Raw genomic sequence first — 20,778 nt, 5'->3', positions numbered from 1 at the left:
CCAGTTTGATTGCTGATTGCCTCTGTGGCACAGATTATGTAAAAATGTTCCAGATGGTGCAATTAATCCTGGTTATACTCACAGTCTCAAACTTTGATTGTAGTAGGTGAGCATGTAAGGAGGCAGTGCTAATCACAATTTTGAATGGAGCAAGACAGAATGATATCCCCTAACATCCTGGTAGCAGTGAGTGTTGGTATAGTTGCTGAATTAGTTTTCCCTTGTTATTGACTGTTGCATTGTCTTAACTCTGTTATAGTTGGTCTTTCAACTGTTGGTTCGTCTGACCACTGTTGGTTTGTCTTACCTTTTTGCCATTTGCCTAACTTACTGTTGGTGTTTGCCAAAATACTGTAGGTGTTTGCCATACCACTTTTGGTGTGTGTGTAAGCACTGTTGGTGTTTGCCTTATCACTGTTTGTTCCAAGTTTTGTCTGATTTGATTCCTTTGTAGAAAGTAAGCCATCCAGTCGTTAAAACTTGTATATATTTGTAAGAAATTTCGTCTGAAAGGTGTTGCTGGGAAGACTGTTGACTGCCTTCACTTTCTTGCTACAGGTCTTTGGTATCCATGTAACTGTATTGTACAGACATCACATGAGGCAATCTTGATTTAACAAATGTTTTTTCCATCTTTTAGTTGTTTTTCCCCCTGTTTTCTTCAAATCGCTCAACACCCAGCCGTGGATAAATATCCACTCATAGGTAAAGAATTGCAAAACGTAAGTACAGTGTAGAAGGTATGCTATTCTTTGACATTAAAACTTCTAATTTCTGCAAAGTTTCCTGATTTTCATTGCCATTGTTAGCAACAACTGTCAGAAAGTCAGTCCATCCAAAAATGCATGGGAAAAACAAAGTTCTTTTCAGTCCCATTATATTTTTTTATGCTTTATGTCCATACATTCGTCATTCCATACTTTTGTTAAAAACATTTTGTGTCTCCAGTATAACTTTTGAAGTATTCAAGGGATTCCGATGAAATGAAAAGATGACTGTGCAGGGCGCAAGTCTCTGGTACATATGTCAGAGGTCAAAGTTACAGGTAAGAAAGCTTGTAAAATGCCCTGTATGCCAGTTTGGGGGCATAAGTGTTCCTGAAACTCTTTTCGACTTTGTACAGATAGACCTATAAAACAAGACAGAACAAGAAGTGAAAGTCTGAAAATATTATCTGAATCATGGGAGAAACCATTTAGTACTGCCTTACCTTTGATTATTGATAAAGTAGTACTCATATGAACATGATGATTATATGAGCCGCGCCATGAGGAAACCAACACAGTGGGTATGCGACCAGTCTGGTCAGGATCCATGCTGTTCGCTAACGGTTTCTCTAATTGTAATAGGCTTTGAAAGCGAACAGCATGGATCCTGACCAGACTGCGTGGATGCGCAGGCTGGTCTGGATCCTTGCTGGTCGCATACCCACTATGTTGGTTTTCCCATGGCACTGCTCATATTACCTTCAGTAAGTCCCTGGGTACTTGCAGAACAAAGACAGGTTTCTTGTTTATAAATAAACAGATCTGATTGTATAATAATCTATGATTGTTCTTCTATGTAGAAATTACTGCTAATGCTTTCTGGATCAATGGGATGCTAGCCTAAATATTTACACAAGTCTGGCACATTGTAGCCGATGTTATCACCAGTGTTTCAAAACAGATCACAGGCTAATCTGCCCCTGGGATCAAGATAGCCTGCTGGACTGTGTGGATTTTGGAAATACAGGTTGTCAATCAAAATCATGAGATACAGTCAAGACACTGAAAAATGATATGACTTCATAAATTTGGTATATTCCTTGAGAACTTGAGATCTTTCTGTGAAAGTTCACACTTTGGAGGCATTAGTATATATAGCAAAAGGATGCAATTATAGGAGAATATATATCTTAAGTCTTGAAAACAATGTTTTGCTGTTTTGTAATGATTTTTTGATACGCCCAAAGGGACGTATTATGTTTTGCCCCTGGTGTCCATCCGTTATCAATTTCTTGTCCGCTCTGTAACTCTTGAACCCCTTTAAGGATTTCCAAGAAACTTGACACAAATGTTCGCCACATAGAGACGACATGCAGAGCGCATGTTTTGGATGGCTCGCTTCAAGGTCAAGGTCACACTTAGGGGTCAAAGGTCATATGACTTTGTTTCATGTCTGCTCTGTTACTCTTGAACTGCTTGAAGGATTTTAAAGAAACTGGGCACAAATGTTCATCACATCGAGACGACGTGCAGAGCTCATGTTTTGGATGGCTCACTTAAAGTCAAGGTCACACTTAGGGGTCAGAGGTCATACCTTTGAGCGTATATTGCTCCGCATTGCAGTGCTCTTTGTTTTATTTTGATTTGGAGGACTTTCATAAAAAGAGAGAGAGAAAATATTACATGTTAATGATAAACATAGTGTGTTTAAAGAATGCTCATTATATGCACATTTTGCTTTGACTGCTTTTCATATTTATAGACTTTCATCTTCTGTTGACAAAATTGTTTCTGTTTGATTTCGAAATTCTAGAAAGAGGAGAATATTTTGAAATTTAAATGTAGCTGGGAGCATAAAAAAACTTGATGCAGCTCAGATATTATCAGGGTGTTTATAAAACAGATCACATGCTTATCTGCCCTTGGATCAAGCCTACCTGCTGAGTCTTCCAAAAAAGTTCATGAATAATGAAAACATTTGTTCTGTCTACCTAATATTTCAATATTAATTCAAAAAGTGAGGCTTTTTGACAAGTAAGACAAGGGCAGCATGCTGTATTAATTAAATATGGGAGTTTTAAAAAGCTTTTAACTGATTGGAATATTATGATAATTTAAAGAATTAACACACTTTATATGATATGCAGATAATATGATATATGCAGATAGATATAATAAAATAAAGAGACTGTCAGTTAGGGTAAAAGACCTATTCGTGATGATTTAATTTTGCTAATATTTATGAACCATGGCAAGCAACTTTTTGAATTCAAAACCATAATGAATACGAACGTCAGCATTGTCTCTGCAACTAGAACCAATGGAAATTCTTAAGAACGCAATGAAATCATTGACTGTCAGAATGTGAAATAAAATTGATGCATATTTTTTATGCATATGTTTCTGTGCAAAATGACCCAATCTATGTAATTCAACCAGAATGATTCTGTCTGAAAATACCCTATATACATAAACCGGAATGTTTCTGTGTGAAATTACACAATGTACTTAACCAAAACGTTTCTGTGTGAATGCGGTTGCATGACTAAGGACTTCAAAAAGCAGTAGTTCAAACAGCAGGGGTAAATTTTTGGAGCCAGGGTAAAGGATAGAATTATGCAGTAAATGCATGATTCCAAAATTATAATTTCTGTCTGGCTTCAAGTGATTTGCACTAAATAAATTAAATATGATATCTCGAGCCCTATCACTGGAAATATGTAATGTATTAGCACTTACTTTTAAAATGTGCAAGTCATCATGCATACAAAGGACACTTAGACCGAAGTACTTCTTATACTTTACTTTGGTATGTTTTGGACATGGATATTACTGTTAGCCTTATTTGTGACCCCTACTGAACGATGAAAATGAACATCCCAAATTATATACTCAGTACAAAAAGTTGAAGGTATCACTGATTCTGCTTATTACATTATGATAATGCTGAGACTTCAAAATATCATTTCCTTATGCATGCGCATGTCTGACTTAAAGATACGCTATGGATTTTCCATGTATTTTTACTGACTAAACACTTTGTTTTCAGGATATTAGGCCATAATTAAAAAATTGTTTGTTTGCAGTGCTCCGACCGACCCATCAAAATAGTCCCGACCCAAAAAATGTTTTAGGCATTTCAGGGGGGCAATTTTTTTTTATATATGTTTTGATCCTTTCTGATGCAAAATGCATTTTCAGCAGACGATTTCCTTTTCGTATTTTAATATACAGCAGAGGATACATAATTTAACATTTGCTTGAATATGGTTATTGCTGGATGTAATGAACACTTGAGCATTAGTTTAATATAGATGTTCTTTGGAAGCTGAATTATTCTTGTACTATGGTACCTTGCATACATATCAGTAATTTAATGATTCACCTGTACTTGATGAGGCTTTCAAAGCTAATTTTATGATTTTCTGTATCAAAACAGATACCTGGAGATCCTCCAGCTGGTATGGTCAGTTAATATAGGAATGTCTGGCTTCTAGCTGGCTTGAGTTATAAAAAAATAACCCATGAATGTTCCAGGGTATATTGAATTCCTATGAAGACTAAGAACCTGAGTAAAATGTAAGTACCATCACTACCATGAGAAGTTATAAAATCTGAAAAATTCTTACTAATAGTTGATTTGTTGAGTTTAAAGTCAGGCCATGTTGGAACAACATTCACAACCATTAATAGCTTAATAACTGGAAAACTCTATCATTTTTTGCTGGCACCTTTGGCCTAGGATCAACAAACGTAATAGGGAGGTTGATCATGATAGCACATGACCCCTGAGATCAGCAGGTCAAAGGCCAAGGTCACAGTGACCCAGAACAGTTGCTATGGAGGTCACTTATGACTGGTGGTGTAAAATGACCCATATTAAATATTGATTTGAGGTCTGAGTACCTCAAATGTCCAGTGCACAGTGACCAAATAATTTCTGTTCCTTGTGCAGTTACTGAATCTTGTATCTTTGAAATCACTTTAGAGGTTGTTCTCTTTTTAGCAGTAATAATAGCAAATAATGTCTCAGCTTGATGGTTAATCATGTAAGAAGATTATTTGTAGAACAGTATTGGTGTTGACCAAAACCAGTAAACTTTATAAATCAGCTGATTGGGGCAGTTGCCATGAGGGGAATTCATAAACCCTCAATAGATAAAGAAACACATCTGTTTCTTAGGTGTTAATGAAAAGCAGGGTATTTGTTTCTAAGACTGGGACTTAGGTAACTTCTGCATGTGCATTAAGTTCTTAGGTAAACATGCATTATGTTTCTTAATTTGTGTTTTTGTCATTCAAGTTGCACGATTTAGGTGTGTGTGCTTCACTATCTTTGTTCTCCATACAATGTACAGACAGTTTCAAGTGCCATTCACTTAGGCTTTGACAGAATGCACATGTTTTCAAATATCATTGAAATAGAGTAACACTACATGTATTCATAAAAGCTGTATGTTTACATTGCTTTCATTGCAGTTACAGAAAAAAATACTTCATTGCATGTCATTAATATGCAATAACAATTACCTTGCCTCAAGAATCAGCAGGAGTAGAGGCCTGCTCCTACTGGCATGTTCTAATCTCTGGCCTGGCCTGGCCCGGCCTGGCCTGGCCTGGCCTGGCCCGATGAGCCCAATTTCCGACTGAGCCGGGCCAGGCCAGGCCAGGCCAGGCCATAGATTTCAATTTCGTGAAAGTGATTTCTATAGCAACTTTAAAATCTGACTTCTGGAATAAGTTTGGATATTTCAGACATTGTATAAATACATTTTGAACTCCCACTCTGTAAAATTATACACCTGGGAATAAGCCTGTAGCTAACAAAACTATTAAGTCTAATCTAAAGGTGATGCCTGATTAATTGTTATGACTATTATCAGGGGATCTCCACCTCAATTGACCCTTGACTGGTGGTTTGGTTTTCCCCAAATTGAATAACCTAACTAATTTTATTATTTTGTCTATTGAGGATTATTTAGTACTGTCTGAAATTATTGAACTAGCACTCAAGAATATATTTTGTATGCTTCTGTAAAAAAAACTGTGCCCAAACATAAATAAGAATATAAATATTGAAAATCAAATAAAATATAAACATTTCTTTACTGCCAGGTCGTACATGCAGATAAAGCTGTGCTGATAAACGTTCAGCTACCAATCTCGGGACTGTAAGTTCGAAACACATGTTTGATCATTTTCATTATCATTTTTTTTAAATTTCCTCTGTAAACTTAGAATGCAGGAAAATTACCACTTATCGTGATTTATTGTTCATTTATTGAAAGAAATACACAAGTATTTGACATTATTCTACATACAAGTTATTACAATAAAATGTTGTAAGAATAAAACCAGTATCAATAAATGACATTATATTGATTTAATGAAAACAATCTGAATTGAAATCGAACCCACGGTAACATGTGTGAAAGTCGGAGAACTTATCACTACGCCACTGTGCCATTGGTAAACTTTGCATGTTATTTTGGTCAATTTCGGTTACAAAAATGATGTAAAATAAAGAGTGGCACCTGTCAATACTAACGGACAACAACTTTCAATTTCTAAAATAATGCTACCTCCGTTCTAGAACCTGGGATAGTATGGTGCGGGGAAGCGATATATAAATTTTGTAGTTTAGGTTATACACATACTGAATATTTTTGTAAGATTGTTTTTATATTGATCTAAGTATGTGGAAAAAAATCATACAAAGTCTTGTGAAACAGGCTCAAGAGCATCTTTTAGCATGAAATATATCACTTAGAAATAACATAAACGCAATGCACCATTATTTTTTTGTGCAAGAAAAATATCAATAATCTAAAATGCCAACACCCTGACAATGAGTTAGAGGTCCCACAATTAATGAATATTATTTTCATTACTTTTCCATAGATTGAACATCAGCTTAACTAAACCAAACACATTAAAAGTTCAACTGAACAGTTAAAAGGTCAGCTAAGGATAGTAGGGACACAACCTGTAATTACAATTCCCATAGAGATGTGTTCTCAGTGCATGTAAATATTCAGTTATATTGCAGCAGGTAAACTTATCAATGAAATTAGCTATTAGTTTTAAAACCAAGTGTTAAAGTTGACTTTAAATAATTTAATTACAGAAAAAATGGGTAGTTATCATTTAGTTACACCATTTTCTTCAGTGCAAATCTGTATTTGAAATAAGATGAATGACAACTAATTAATGATTCTCCAGAGGACTGGTTGACATGCAGCAAGTAAACAATGCAGGTTAATACTGCCTGCTATTGTAATTGTATATTTAGATTTTATGCCATTCATTTGTCTATGTATAATAAAATCTGGCCTGGCCTGGCCTGGCCTGGCCCGGCCCAGTACAAAATAGAGCTCATCGGGCCAGGCCAGGCCAGGCCAGGCCGGGCCAGGCCAGGCCAGAGATTAGAACATGCCGCTCCTACTCCCTGCTCGGTCTTATCTCCCACAGTTGATGGAACCACTTGAAAAATGACCCCTCCCAGCAGGCTTATCTGACATTTATCATTAGTAACTTTATGAATGGCCCCTTTGACGGCATGCCTTATCTGAGGTGTATCAACCTATACCACAGCTAGGTTTTATTTATGTTTGTCAAGTTAACCTTCTGACTCACTGCTCTGACACCCATTTACTAAACCAGTTCCATACATTTTCTGTATTTCCTCTGATAAGTGCCATTCTCTTGTTGCCAGAGTGATGCTGTACATTTGGAACCTGTTTCTGAACTGTACTTTACCTGCCCTTCAGCACCCATCCTCATATCTCTTATCTCTTCCTCAAAGGTTTCATATTGACATTTCTCAAAATTTATTTTCCTTGTTGCTTGAATTATGTCCTAAGAAACCCAAATAATGCATTTCAAAAGCAGTAACTTATTATATAGATGAATGTAACACTTGTTGTTTTGTTTCTATCAACCTCAGGGTTTGCAAACCCCAGCATATTACAGAATCAGAAAAACGATTTATACCATGCATTAATATGTCACCAGTTTTAAAGAAATCTTATTGTGTCGGTGGAGAAGGCGCAAGTGTCTCATTCTGGGTAGAACACTCCCTCACAGTGAGATTTCTGGGTTTGTTTGTTTTCTTAGAAGTTTGGAGTTTTTTGTATATAGAAATCTCAGAAATCTTAATAAATCCACCTGAGCAAAGAAATAGAAATGTGCTGATGAAAAGTGAAGATAATTTCTGATCACACCTTGTAGAATCAGGTATGCAGCTATCTACCTGGAACATACAGATCTAAATGTATTTTTCAGGGGTCATAGAGAGATGATAAGATTCACTTGATTTCTCAAAGTATCCAATGATAATTTACAGATTAATGATGCATTTTACTGTGAGCTTCAGGTCATAAAAATAGATTTATAGCTCTAAGGTATTTTTGAGATTCCAAAATTTTAGAATTATCTTGTTTATGAATGTGTCTCTTTATACATACACAGATGTAAAGAAATTATTAGATGCCAATTGGAAATTCCAAATATTTGTGCATGTCAGTTAATACTTCCTTATGTGTTTTTTTATGCCCCAACCCCCACCTCCCCATTCTTGAGGAAATGAAATTTGGTATACATCATTAACATGAAGTGGACATGCTCACATTTTAGTGACTTTCGTGTCCCATTATTTTTCCTTTTTGAACTTTGAAATATTGTTCAACTTTGTGTACTCCTACAGTTTACGTCCATTTGAAATGAAAGTTGGTATACGTGGGCATGTGCATGTGTCAGTACTTTTATGTCCGATAATTTTCCTGGAATTATGACCATGTTGTGGACTTGACTCATTTTCAGGGAGTGTGTCATACAATATTTTCTTGATTGCATTGAAACAAATTGATTTGAAGATTTCATTGTGGTAATTTTATTAGCATGTATTTGGGGGGGGGGGATGTTTTCCATATCAGAAAACTATTGTGTTGTCTCATATTTGTTCTGACCTATATAAGTTGTAGCTGTTTACATTTCCATTTCAGAACCACCATCAGTTGTATCATTAAAGTCATGTTCTGTTATTGTTAAGCTGGCTACAGAAGTCAGTGAATTCTGACACATTCTTTTATCATTCCATGGGACCTCTTAATGTCAGGTTGTAAGCTATAATGTTGTTTGATAGTATTGTACAGGAATATTTGTCTGGGATTTGATCAGATTCTTTTGTTCTGATAGAAAATCGACAGATATCCTGCAATAGTGTTTAGTTTTGGTACAGATACAGTGGTATTGAGCCAGGGTGACATAACATTTGCAAAAAAAGGTTTCTTGTAACAGAGATTGTTGTTATAGAGAGCTTACATGACTGTAAAATTGATAGCAATTTGGATAAATGTGTGTCTGTCATTGCAGAGAGGTTGTCACTTATTTGGAGAAGTCATTAATAAGAGGTTCATACTGCATATCATAATTATATGCCTTAAGAAAATGTATGAATGCCATTATAGTGTGGTGTCATTGTAGAGAGGTTGTCACTTACTTGGAGAAGTCATTAATAAGAGGTTCATACTGCATAATCATAATTATACGCCTTAAGAAAGTGTATGAATGCCATTATAGAGAGGTGTCTTTGTAGAGAGGTTGTCACTTATTTGGAGAAGTCATTAATAAGAGGTTCATGTATCACAATTATAAGACTTAAGAAAATGTATGAATGCCAGTATAGAGAGGTGTCATTGTAGAGAGGGTGTCACTTATTTGGAGATGTCATTAATAAGAGGTTTATACTGCATAATCATCATTATACGACTGTAAAAAAGTACAAATTTGAGCTGGCTGTTTAATTGAGTGTCAGATGAAAAATATCCGAATGGTCTGTAGAAAAGTAAACCTCTTTACCAATTTAATTTTGTGGAGACTTGATTCTGCCTACTGCAGAACTTTCAAAAACATTATTACAGGGTAAGTTACAGGAAAGACAAAACTACTTAAGTTTTTATTATTATTTAGTAACTCTTGCTTAATAGTTTAATCTAGGAAAACTTTGCCTGGATTAGGATGATGGCACTTCACTGAAGAGCAATTCTACAACAGTGCAAATCTTTTTATGACTCCATTAAATTTTAAATGCATATGGAAGAACTGTTGAGTCAGTCTTCATTTCCATGGCGCCCATTTTCCAAATTCAACTTAGTAATGGCATTCCTTTGGAATCCCAGACTTTGTAGGACTACTTTCTTTATAATCAAACTATAATGCAGTGATAATGCTGTTAATTAATTCTGTCAATTGGGCACTTACAATTGTTTGTTCATGCTTCTAAACAATAAAATAGAATAACATGATTTTGTAAGTGTCCAGTGCTTGAGCTAGGAGTTAGTGCCGAGTGGGTGTATGGAGGGAAATGGTTGGTGAGGTTGTATGGAAGGAAAAGGTACAGTCATGTGATAATGTGAGATTGTGTGGAAGGAAATGGTTCAGATGTAAAAATATAAGATTGTATGGATGGAAATGGTGCACATGTGATATTATGAGATTGTATGGATGGAAATGGTACGCATTTGATAATATGAGATTGTGTGGATGGAAATGGTACACGTTTGATAATAGATTGTGTGGATGGAAATGGTACACGTGTGATAATATGAGATTGTATGGATGGAAATGTTACACGTTTGATAATATGAGATTGTATGGATGGAAATGGTACACGTGTGATAATATGAGATTGTATGGATGGAAATGGTACACATGTGATAATATGAGATTGTATGGATGGAAATGGTACACTTGTGATATTATGAGATTGTATGGATGGAAATGGTACACATTTGATAATATGAGAGTGTATGGATGGAAATGGTACACGTGATAATATGAGATTGTATGGATGGAGATAATATGAGATTGTATAGATGGAAATGGTACACATTTGATAATATGAGAGTGTATGGATGGAAATGGTACACATGTAATAATATGAGATCATATGGATGGAGATAATATGAGATTGTATGGATGGAAATGGTACACATGTGATAATATGAGATTGTATGGATGGAAATGGTACATGTTTGATAATATGAGATTGTATGGATGGAAATGGTACATGTGTGATAATATTAGATTGTATGGATGGAAATAGTAGTGATAATATGAGATTGTATGGATGGAAAAGGTACAAATGTGATAATATGAGCTTGTATGGATGGAAATGGTACACATGTGATAATATGAGATTGTATGGATGGAAATTGTACACATGTGATAATATGAGATTGTATGGATTGAAATGGTACATGTGTGATAATATGAGATTGTATGGATGAAAATAGTAGTGATAATATGAGATTGTATGGATGGAAATGGTACACATGTGATAATATGAGATTGTATGGATGGAAATTGTACACATGTGATAATATGAGATTGTATGGATTGAAATGGTACATGTGTGATAATATGAGATTGTATGGATGGAAATAGTAGTGATAATATGAGATTGTATGGATGGAAATGGTACATGTGTGATAATATGAGATTGTATGGATGGAAATAGTAGTGATAATATGAGATTGTATGGATGGAAATGGTACATGTGTGATAATATGAGATTGTATGGATGGAAATAGTAGTGATAATATGAGATTGTATGGATGGAAATGGTACACATGTGATAATATGAGATTGTATGGATGGAAATGGTACACATGTGATAATATGAGATTGTATGGATGGAAATGGTACATGTGATAATATCAGATTGTATGGATGGAAATGGCACACATGTGATAATATGAGATTGTATGGATGGAAATGGTACACACGTGATAATATGAGATTGTATGGATGGAAATACAGGTGATAATATTAGATTGTATGGATGGAAATGGTACACACATGATAATGTGAGATTGTATGGATGGAAATGGTACACTTGTGATAATTTTTTGTGAGATTGTATGAATGGAATTGGTACACGTGTGATAATGTGAGATTGTATGGATGGAAATGGTACACATGTGATAATGTGAGATTGTATAGATGGAAATGGTACACGTGTGATAATGTGAGATTGTATGGATGGAAATGGTACACATGTGATAATGTGAGATTGTATAGATGGAAATGGTACACGTGTGATAATGTGAGATTGTATGGATGGAAATGGTACACGTGTGATAATGTGAGATTGTATGAATGGAATTGGTACACGTGTGATAATGTGAGATTGTATGGATGGAAATGGTACACGTGTGATAATGTGAGATTGTATGGATGGAAATGGTACACCTGTGATAATATGATATTGTATGGATTGAAATGGTACACACATGATAATGTGAGATTGTATGGATGGAAATGGTACACATGTGATAATGTGACATATATGGAATGCAAGAGTTCACATAAATTATTGCATGTGTGTGTACTCAGGGCATACATTTCATATATAATACTTCATAACTATATGACAGTCAGAGTACTTACATATAAAGTACATTGAGATTATTTTGAAATAAACATACTGTTCAAAAATTATTTGTCTGCAGGCTTCATCATGTACCTTGACAGAAGTGTGCAGAACACTAAAGGTTTTAAACCTTCACATAGATCACCTAGCTTTCTGCTGTATATCTGTTAATTTTTGTAATTATTTATTTGACAGATTGCCTTGGAAACACAGAAACTTGGTGCTATTTATGAGGATGTGTCATTGGTTGAGGGTTGGGAGATAAAGCCTAGCATGTTTGTTGACCTTGATCATGAGTACTTGTATGTCATGACACAGTACAAGGTAAGTTTACAGATATTCAATAATACCTGATCCCTACCCCCAGGTACTGAAGGACATAATCCATTTGCTGCAAAGCAAACTTTAAAGAAGTTACAGTTTTGAGTTTGAAAAGTCTGTATTGCCAATTAATTGGCCATGGTCCTTTGACTTCTGCTGTGGACTATATTTTGAAGACATTTCACTTTTACATTGGCTGTGGACTAGTTTTGAGGTCATGCTGCTTCTACATTTGCTGTAGACTGAATTTGAAGACATGCCACTATTACATAGGGTATGGACTGGTTTTGAGGCCATGCTGCTTCTACATTTGCTGTAGACTGGTTTTGAGGCCATGCTGCTTCTACATTTGCTGTGGACTGGTTTTGAAGTCAGTCCTTTGACAGTATGGATAATGTGGACTACAGTGGTCAGAAGAAAAAGGATATTATTTAATAAAATTAATGATACTGTTGAGCTCATGCTTGCAAGAAGCTTGCATGAGCTTTTGTGATCTGTGTTTTGTCCGTTTCATTTTCTCTTGCAATTTTACGTCTGCTGTTTTTTAGCAGCAATTTTCACAAAATTAGATAATGTTTGTAATGTAATTAATACAGGTAAATATTGAAACAGGGTGAAACATTTATACAAATACCATTGGTACAATGATTATTCATCAGACATAATGAAATTATTAGCAAAATGTAGCGAAAAAGATTAGCTAGAGTTCATCAGAAGAACAAAAAGCGTCTGAGATGTTATTGTTTTCGCCAGATTTATCAGGGTATAATCAGATCGGCAAGATATATCTATTATCTATCAGAATGGCTCATAAACTGGCATAACAAAGTGATTGTTATCTCCTGTATCCTTGAAACAAGTGCATACACTATCTTAACACTGTTTGGCAGCCTCATGCCTTTGTTGTCCCATTGAATTTACCAGTATTGTTTTGGAGAAATTGAAATTTTTGCAGTGTCTGGGCCAGTTTTATCCTTGGAGTGAAAGTTCTTACATTTCTTCAATGGTTAGAAGTTTAGGCATCCTATATACAAGGAGAATTGTTGTGGTCAATTAACGAACTTAATGATTACTTCCTATATAAGAGGATAGCTACATATTTGTTGCAAAGCAAAAATGGTATTTTGTGAGGGCTTGCATGGTTATAATACCTTGCTTTATGAAAATAATATTGTCATTTGAAGCTTATATTAGTATTGATAGATGTAGCCTTGTAATATTTTGTACTTTATCATTTAGTTTTCAAGGAAATAGAGCTAGAAATATAAAAAATGTCACCAAAGGAAACATTCTTTTGTTTTGTAAATTTTAGTATGTCTTGAAGTAAACAAGGAGAAATAAATCAAAAACAAAAGGTTAAAGAAGAGCTTTATTTTTTGTGGATTTTGCTGTTTTTGTTTTACATAAGGCATTACATAATGATAGATGATAGCTGGTATCTCACACATCAACACCTGAGATAATGGTTCACGATTACTACCTACCCACATACACCTGTTTTACCATCTAGTCTGTCTTGTTACATCAATACATTCTTTCCATACCTAGGTTTTTCAGGATATCCTTGTAAGAGGGTGGTTATGTGTCTCATTTTTCTGGGGCATTGCTTTAGCTTGCCCTCGGTGCTTGTTTTAGGCCCGCCCACAGTGCTTGTTTTAGGGGCATTGCTTTAGCCCCGCCCTCAGTGCTTGTTTTGCTCAGATGATGAAATGTCTTCAATTTTGTGCATCTGAAAGGAGGTCCAAAATGCTTGTGACCTTGTGTTTGAAGACTGAAATGATAGCCCATTATATAAAAGTGCAGCCCAAATGATAGCCCATTGTATATGTGTAGGTCATACAATTTAATATTAGCTCTGAAGTATTAAAAAGTGCAGTTCAGTTTATGCGAGCCCACCTGATTAGCTCAACAGGGAGAGCAAAGGTCTAGGGATGGCGGGGTGGTGAGTTCGATCCATGAGCGAGGCATATGTTCTCTCTGACGATTTGATAAAAGACTTTGTATCTGATATCGTCGTTCTCAACCTCTGGTTGATGTGGGGATGTTGGCAGTTACTTGCAAATAACAGGTTTTGTACCGGTACAGAATCCAGGAACACTTGTTACTTTAACTGCCTACCATAACATAACTGAAATAATTTTGAAAAATAGAGTTAAACACAAAACAAACAAACAGATTGTTTTATGCAGTCAGGTTTAGTTATGACCCAGTGGGGTTCAAGCATGCAATCTCAACGCCAAATAACCAACACTATTTCAACCATGCCAGACCACAACTTTTGAGACATAATGTTTGATAGAAATATCTTGATATTTCAGAAAAGAATATGATTATATGTCTGCATTCTTTCAGAATTTTTTTATGTACATTCCTGGGAGATATGTAGGGAAATTACCCACTATGCACTGTTTTATCACTTGATTAGGTAGGAACAAATATTTAAAAAAAAAAAAAAACACTTTAATGTGATCATACCCATACACATTTAACCCTTTGTCATGTATTTGCAGAATATATTTTAAATATTTGTTTTCTCAGAAACTATATTCCAAGTGATTGCAAAGTATTTGCATCAGACTTTCGCAAACAGTCTGCAAAACGTATCACACTGAAGCAAAGGGTTTGCAAATAAACACTTAGATAAATTACAGACTGCAAAGGTTTTGCAAATAAATACTTTATTAAATTAGCAGACAGCAAAGCATCTGCAAATAAACACTTAGCTCTTTTACTTCGCAAAGGTATTGCAAATAAACACTTTGTACAGATATAAAAGAGCAAAGCATTTGCAAATAGTTAACATAGTCCTGGTAGACTCTAGGTACAGGAAGTAATTAACCATTCTGTTTTCTGATTGGTCTATATTCAAATGGCAGGATTTTTGAAAATATTGTGAGGAAATGTTTACACATCAGTTAGTAGAAATATTTTGGTGATGCAAACTTGTGTTAAACAGATTATTTTTTAATTATTTTTTCTGGATATAAACTTTGTTGAATAAGGATAATGCAATACCATGTTGCTAAGCAATAAGACTTCCAAGAACCAGGGAATATTGCAGCATGTAGAAAGGTAATGTTAATCAATGATAGTTATATAAAACACTTTTTTGTCAAGCAATTGTTAAAACTTGCATTATTACATGATGTTAGTTATTGTTACTGAATGATCACTGAAATGATTGACTTTTAATATTTATTTAAACTGCAAAATTTTAATGGTTTTGTGAATTTACATCTGTTTTTCAGATATTAAAAAAATCCTTTTCTTTAATGAACCTCAGAAATTCATTTTATGCTGTTTGTTACGTATTTGCGAATACTTTGCATATTATTTGCATGCCAGTTGCAAATACTTTGCTATCACTTTGCGATTACTTTGCTATCACTTTGCAATTACTTTGCTATCAGTTTGCGATTTATTTGCCGAAGTTTCAGCTGCGAATTGTAAATTGTTTGCGAAGTATTTGCATTCTGTGTGCGTTGTGTATATTTGCAAAAGCTTTGCAGAATAGTTGCACGTTTCGTTCCATTTCTACTCGTCTGCAGAATATATTCAGCAATCATGTGCTGCAACTGTTCTGCAAAGGTTATGGCAAATATTTGGCAAAGGTAAAAAGTATATTCTGCAAAGGCCCTGTTTTTGCATGGGTAAGTATGTGTCGTTTAACTAGAATAAAATGATTTAACCTTGAAATTCCAACCATTGTAATGTCTGTGGTTGGAAAATAAGGAAGGAATATTGTTTCCTTAAGAAGTGGCGACCTCCGATATATCATAAACGGCTGATCTAATTGCTTCGTTAAGTCTTTTATTATACAGCAAGTTAATTGATATATTTAACACGCTTTGTACTGCATGATTATTCCTTTATGTATTCTGAGCTGTCTGCAAAAATGTACTTAACTTTGGCGTCATACCGGTCAAGTAGCAAGTGTGCTTTTTACGTTGCAGAAAGAATAATAGAATATATTAAAATGCTAAAACCACAGCCAAACTAGGCAGAACTTGTTCACATTCGTAAATAATGAGAGAAATCTGAAGTGCAAACCTTCTGCTATCTGGTAGGCTTTGTTTTATACAAGCGTTTTGTGTCTGAAACAATTTCAAAAAGAAAGTTTTTCTATTTTACTGTCTGCAGTGAGCTTTCACTCCAGTCTTTGAACTGATCAGCCTTGTTCAAATTAGATGAAGCAGTTTTCAGTAGTCTTGATCATAATTCTTTCTGGATCATTTTTTTGTGTTTTTTGACTAGATCTTGGTTACTCTGTTTTTCTTATGATATTTGTTCTTTGTTTCTTTCTCTGTGAAACAATTTCATCTGGCATAATGTCTAGTATCTGTATCTATCTATCTACTGTTAAAAAGGAGGGTGTATTGTAACATAGATGTATGGAGCTTGTATTTCATTGACTGGCAGTCATTGTCCCTCCAGAAAAATTAATTACTTATTAGGAACAAAAATATGACAGATTATAGACTTTGTTTCAGATGTTGGCCATGCCTATTTTTGCAGGATTTGTAGGATGAAAGTTTTTCCAAAACTGGAAGATTTCTATAAGTGTACTTCAGTAACAGATATGTGATTGATTGACCCCCAAGTTTAGAAACAATAATCTGTATTCTGTCACTGTATCTGACATTCTGTCTACGTCATTGAAACAGACTTGTCACAGTATATTGTATTGTGGAAACAAATATGTCACATAGCCATTGTATTCTGTAATAATTATCTGCCTGTTTTTGAGGAATTCACACTTTGCTAATGATATCCTTATGTGGGGAGTATGATTTATTTTGGGAAACACTGATTGACTTACTTAAGATTTGTGTTTCTTGGGAAGATTGAAAGTCTAGGAAACATTGAACAATGCAACCAAACATGTTGAAATTTGTTTTGAAATACCATCCTAAAAGTCAAAGTAAGGTGCACTTTATCAGCTTTAAAGGTCTTTCTTGAATCTGTCTTAAGCAAGGCCACATAATTTAAGAAGCTCAGTATGGCACAACCCAAGTAGTGAATGATTTCAAAACGTATGTTTTTAGACATTTCCTATTATTACAGGGATACACAGGCATATGTGGGTGAAAAATTAAACTCCTTTTAAATGTTGTGGAATCGATGTTTCTTATATTTTACTGACTTTTGATTATTTCTTACTTTAACAACATTATACACATGTGCACAATTTTTAGCTCGACTATTCATAGAATAGTAGAGCTATTGGACTCGCCCATGCGTCGGCGTCCGCGTCCCGATTTGGTTAAGTTTTTGTATGTAAGCTGGTATCTCAGCAACCACTTGTGGGAATGGATTGAAACTTCACACACTTATTCACTGTGATAAACTGACTTACACTGCACAGGTTCCATAACTCTGTTTTGCTTTTTTACAAAATTATGCCCCTTTTTGACTTAGAAATTTTTGGTTAAGGTTTTGTATGTAAGCTGGTATCTCAGTAACCACTTGTGGGAATGGATTGAAACTACACACACTTATTTACTGTGATAAACTGACTTACATTGCACAGGTTCCATAACTCTATTTTGCTATTTTACAAAATTATGCCCCTTTTTCGACTTAGAATTTTTTAGTTAAGGTTTTGTATGTAAGCTGGTATCTCAGTACTCACTTATGGGAATGGATTGAAACTTCACACACTTGTTCACCGTCATGATCTGACATGCACAAAGCAGGTCCCATAACTTTATTTTGCTTTTTTACAAAATTATGCCCCTTTTTCAACATAGAAATTTTTGGTTAAGTTTTTGTATGTAAGCTGGTATCTCAGTATCCACTAATGGGAAAGGATTGAAACTTCACACACTAGTTCACTGTCATGATATGACATGCAGTGCAAAGGGTCAATAACTCAACTTTGCATTTTACAAAATTATGCCCCTTTTTCAACTTAGGAGTTTTTGGGTTAAATTCTTATATGTAAGCTGGTATCTCAGTACCCACTAATGGGAATGGATTGAAACTTCATACACTTGTCCACTGTCATGAGCTGATACGCACTATGCAGGTTCCATAACCCTATTTTACTTTTTTACTAAATTATGCCCCTTTTTCGACTTTCTTATTCATTCAAGCGACAAGGCTGTTAAATAGTCGAGCGTTGCTGTCCTCCGACAGCTCTTGTTATTATTTTGCTAACCTGACCTATGTATTCATGTGAAAATGTAGAATGCCTGTAACATCATAATTATTTTTGTCATGGAATGAAAGATCAAGTTTTCTCCTTTTTATTGATTTGGCTGAATAACTGTTCTTCAGAAAAAAATAGAGGCTATTTTTTGTACAGAATTGAATTACAAAAATTAAATAATATTACCTCATTGACAGTCTAGTTTGAAATAGGGTCATTATTTTGTCTGTCATGCAGAATGACTTTTAATAAGAGTTTTAAATGGAGACATAATTGTCATATTTTGTGTTTGAATGAAGCCCTTTAATTTTTTTTTTGTGTTTGAAAAAGGCTAAGATTTTAGATTTCAGGTTGATTGCTATGCAGATAATCACCTTGCAGAAAATGCTGGTAGCATTTGAAAAACTTGTCATTTTGATGCATTCTTTATCTTTCAATCTGCAGAAGATAATCTGGGTCTTTAACAGCTTGTCACTCATGTCCTCTGAAAGCTTGCTGATCTGAGAGCACTGAGGAGCATGTCATCTGAGTACCCTGAAAGCTTGTCATTGCTGTCTGTAAGCCCACTTGACTACAGGAAATTTACACTTTTGAGATGGTTGCCCAACTGCACAATAATTGCCATTTTTTTCATTGTTTGGAAGTTTGCACATAAGAGATTTGTCCCAGATTATCATGTGCCTCTTGAACCTCTACAGAAGTAAAGAGCGGCCTTTGTTATTTTTGATTATTAAATCAGAACCTGTTTTCAGGGCCATCAGTTGTGAAGACAATGTCAGTGTCAATGGCTTATTTGATAAAAAAGCAGGAAAGAGCAGGACATAAGAATTTCTTGATATTGGCAACATTATCACTTCATTTATATGTCTATTGCAAGATATAAATTACATGTCATGTACACAGAGTTCTCTAACACAAATTAGTGAACATTCACCTGTAATTACAAGACGAATTGTCATAGTGTTACTGAAATACATTCATACCTTAAAAGATTTTAGAGACAATACCCATAAGTCTTATCCCTTTAACAGCTAAGGACAGCATAAAGCAATGCCAAAGGTTGAGATTACATATTTCACATTAGTTTTTCTTTCATTTTGCAGGAAATAGTTTGAAATGCAAATCTGCTGACATTTGGTCAACTTGCTGGAAAAAAGCCATTCATTTAAGAAATTGAACACACAAACTTTTATGCACTCCATGACCTTTTTTATTTGATGAGTAAATTCACAGAAGCAGTGTTATTTTGCAGATTTTCAGCAGTTTTTCTGCTGTTGTTGAAGTACTCAACGACTCCTTGAAATTCATTATAATTTGATATATTTTCTTTGGAGTAGTGCACCTGTCAGAAGCGAGAGATCTGTCCGTGCTATCTCCTTAATGTGCATGCTGACTGCTCTTATATTGACATTTTATAGTGCAGCAGAACAGATGTTTTGATGCATGTTCTGCAGAGGAATTCCATCCATTGCAGCATGTTAACTTGATACTGTATGGCGGTGGTTTTTTTGTTAATAATTTTTATGGTATGGTGGTGTTTTTTGCCTCAAAGATAAAAGTAATGCATATTTTTTGACATTCTGTATTGCAGAAGATAGGAAGGGCAATAAAATGCTTGTGTTACAGGTATACTGAGGAATTTAGTCCAATCTAATTTGATGAAAATTTGTTTTTAGATTAATAAAAATGTCATAGCAAGACATTTTGACAGCTCTGGCCTTGTTAGAGGTATTTGGTTGCCCTAGAGATAGCTGGTTAAATACTGCATGACAGCTTGCATCTGTTCCTGGAACTGGGTTGTCAGTTCTGGTAAAGGTACAATAAAGTCAGTATTGTTTTAACTTAATGATGCACAAGTGCTGTTTAATTCAGTGTACTGTAACTATTAATTAGCTAGATATATAATAGCTTGTGGACATCTTCAGTAATTGAGAAAAACCACAACATGTTATCACAATTTTTTTGCATAGCTTGATATTGTAGTCTGCAGTTACAGCATTATTAAATTAATAATAAGAACAAGATGCATTAAAATATACATGACTCAATTATGTAACCATTGTTAACAAAAAACTTTAGAACAATTTTTAACAAGCAGTTTATATACACACAATCATGCTGTCTTCAGAAATAGAGAGAAAAGAATAGCAGTGCTAAGCTGCAAC

General features: G+C 34.8%; 1 protein-coding gene across 6 annotated transcripts in view; it reads left to right on the top strand.

Annotated features, from left to right (window-relative positions):
* Positions 1–20,778, top strand: part of LOC123529213 (plexin-A2-like) — a 134,260-nt gene that overhangs the window by 21,703 nt on the left and 91,779 nt on the right. For all 6 annotated transcript variants that reach the window (XM_053522248.1, XM_053522249.1, XM_053522250.1 and 3 more), the window contains exon 4: positions 12,337–12,465. In XM_053522248.1, the coding sequence (XP_053378223.1) occupies positions 12,337–12,465 (129 nt within the window). The remainder of the gene's footprint in view (positions 1–12,336; positions 12,466–20,778) is intronic.

Source organism: Mercenaria mercenaria, chromosome 13 (assembly GCF_021730395.1).
Source record: "Mercenaria mercenaria strain notata chromosome 13, MADL_Memer_1, whole genome shotgun sequence".
NCBI lineage: Eukaryota > Metazoa > Mollusca > Bivalvia > Venerida > Veneridae > Mercenaria > Mercenaria mercenaria.
Note: the sequence above shows the minus strand (reverse complement) of the source record. Positions and strands in the feature narration are given on the sequence as shown.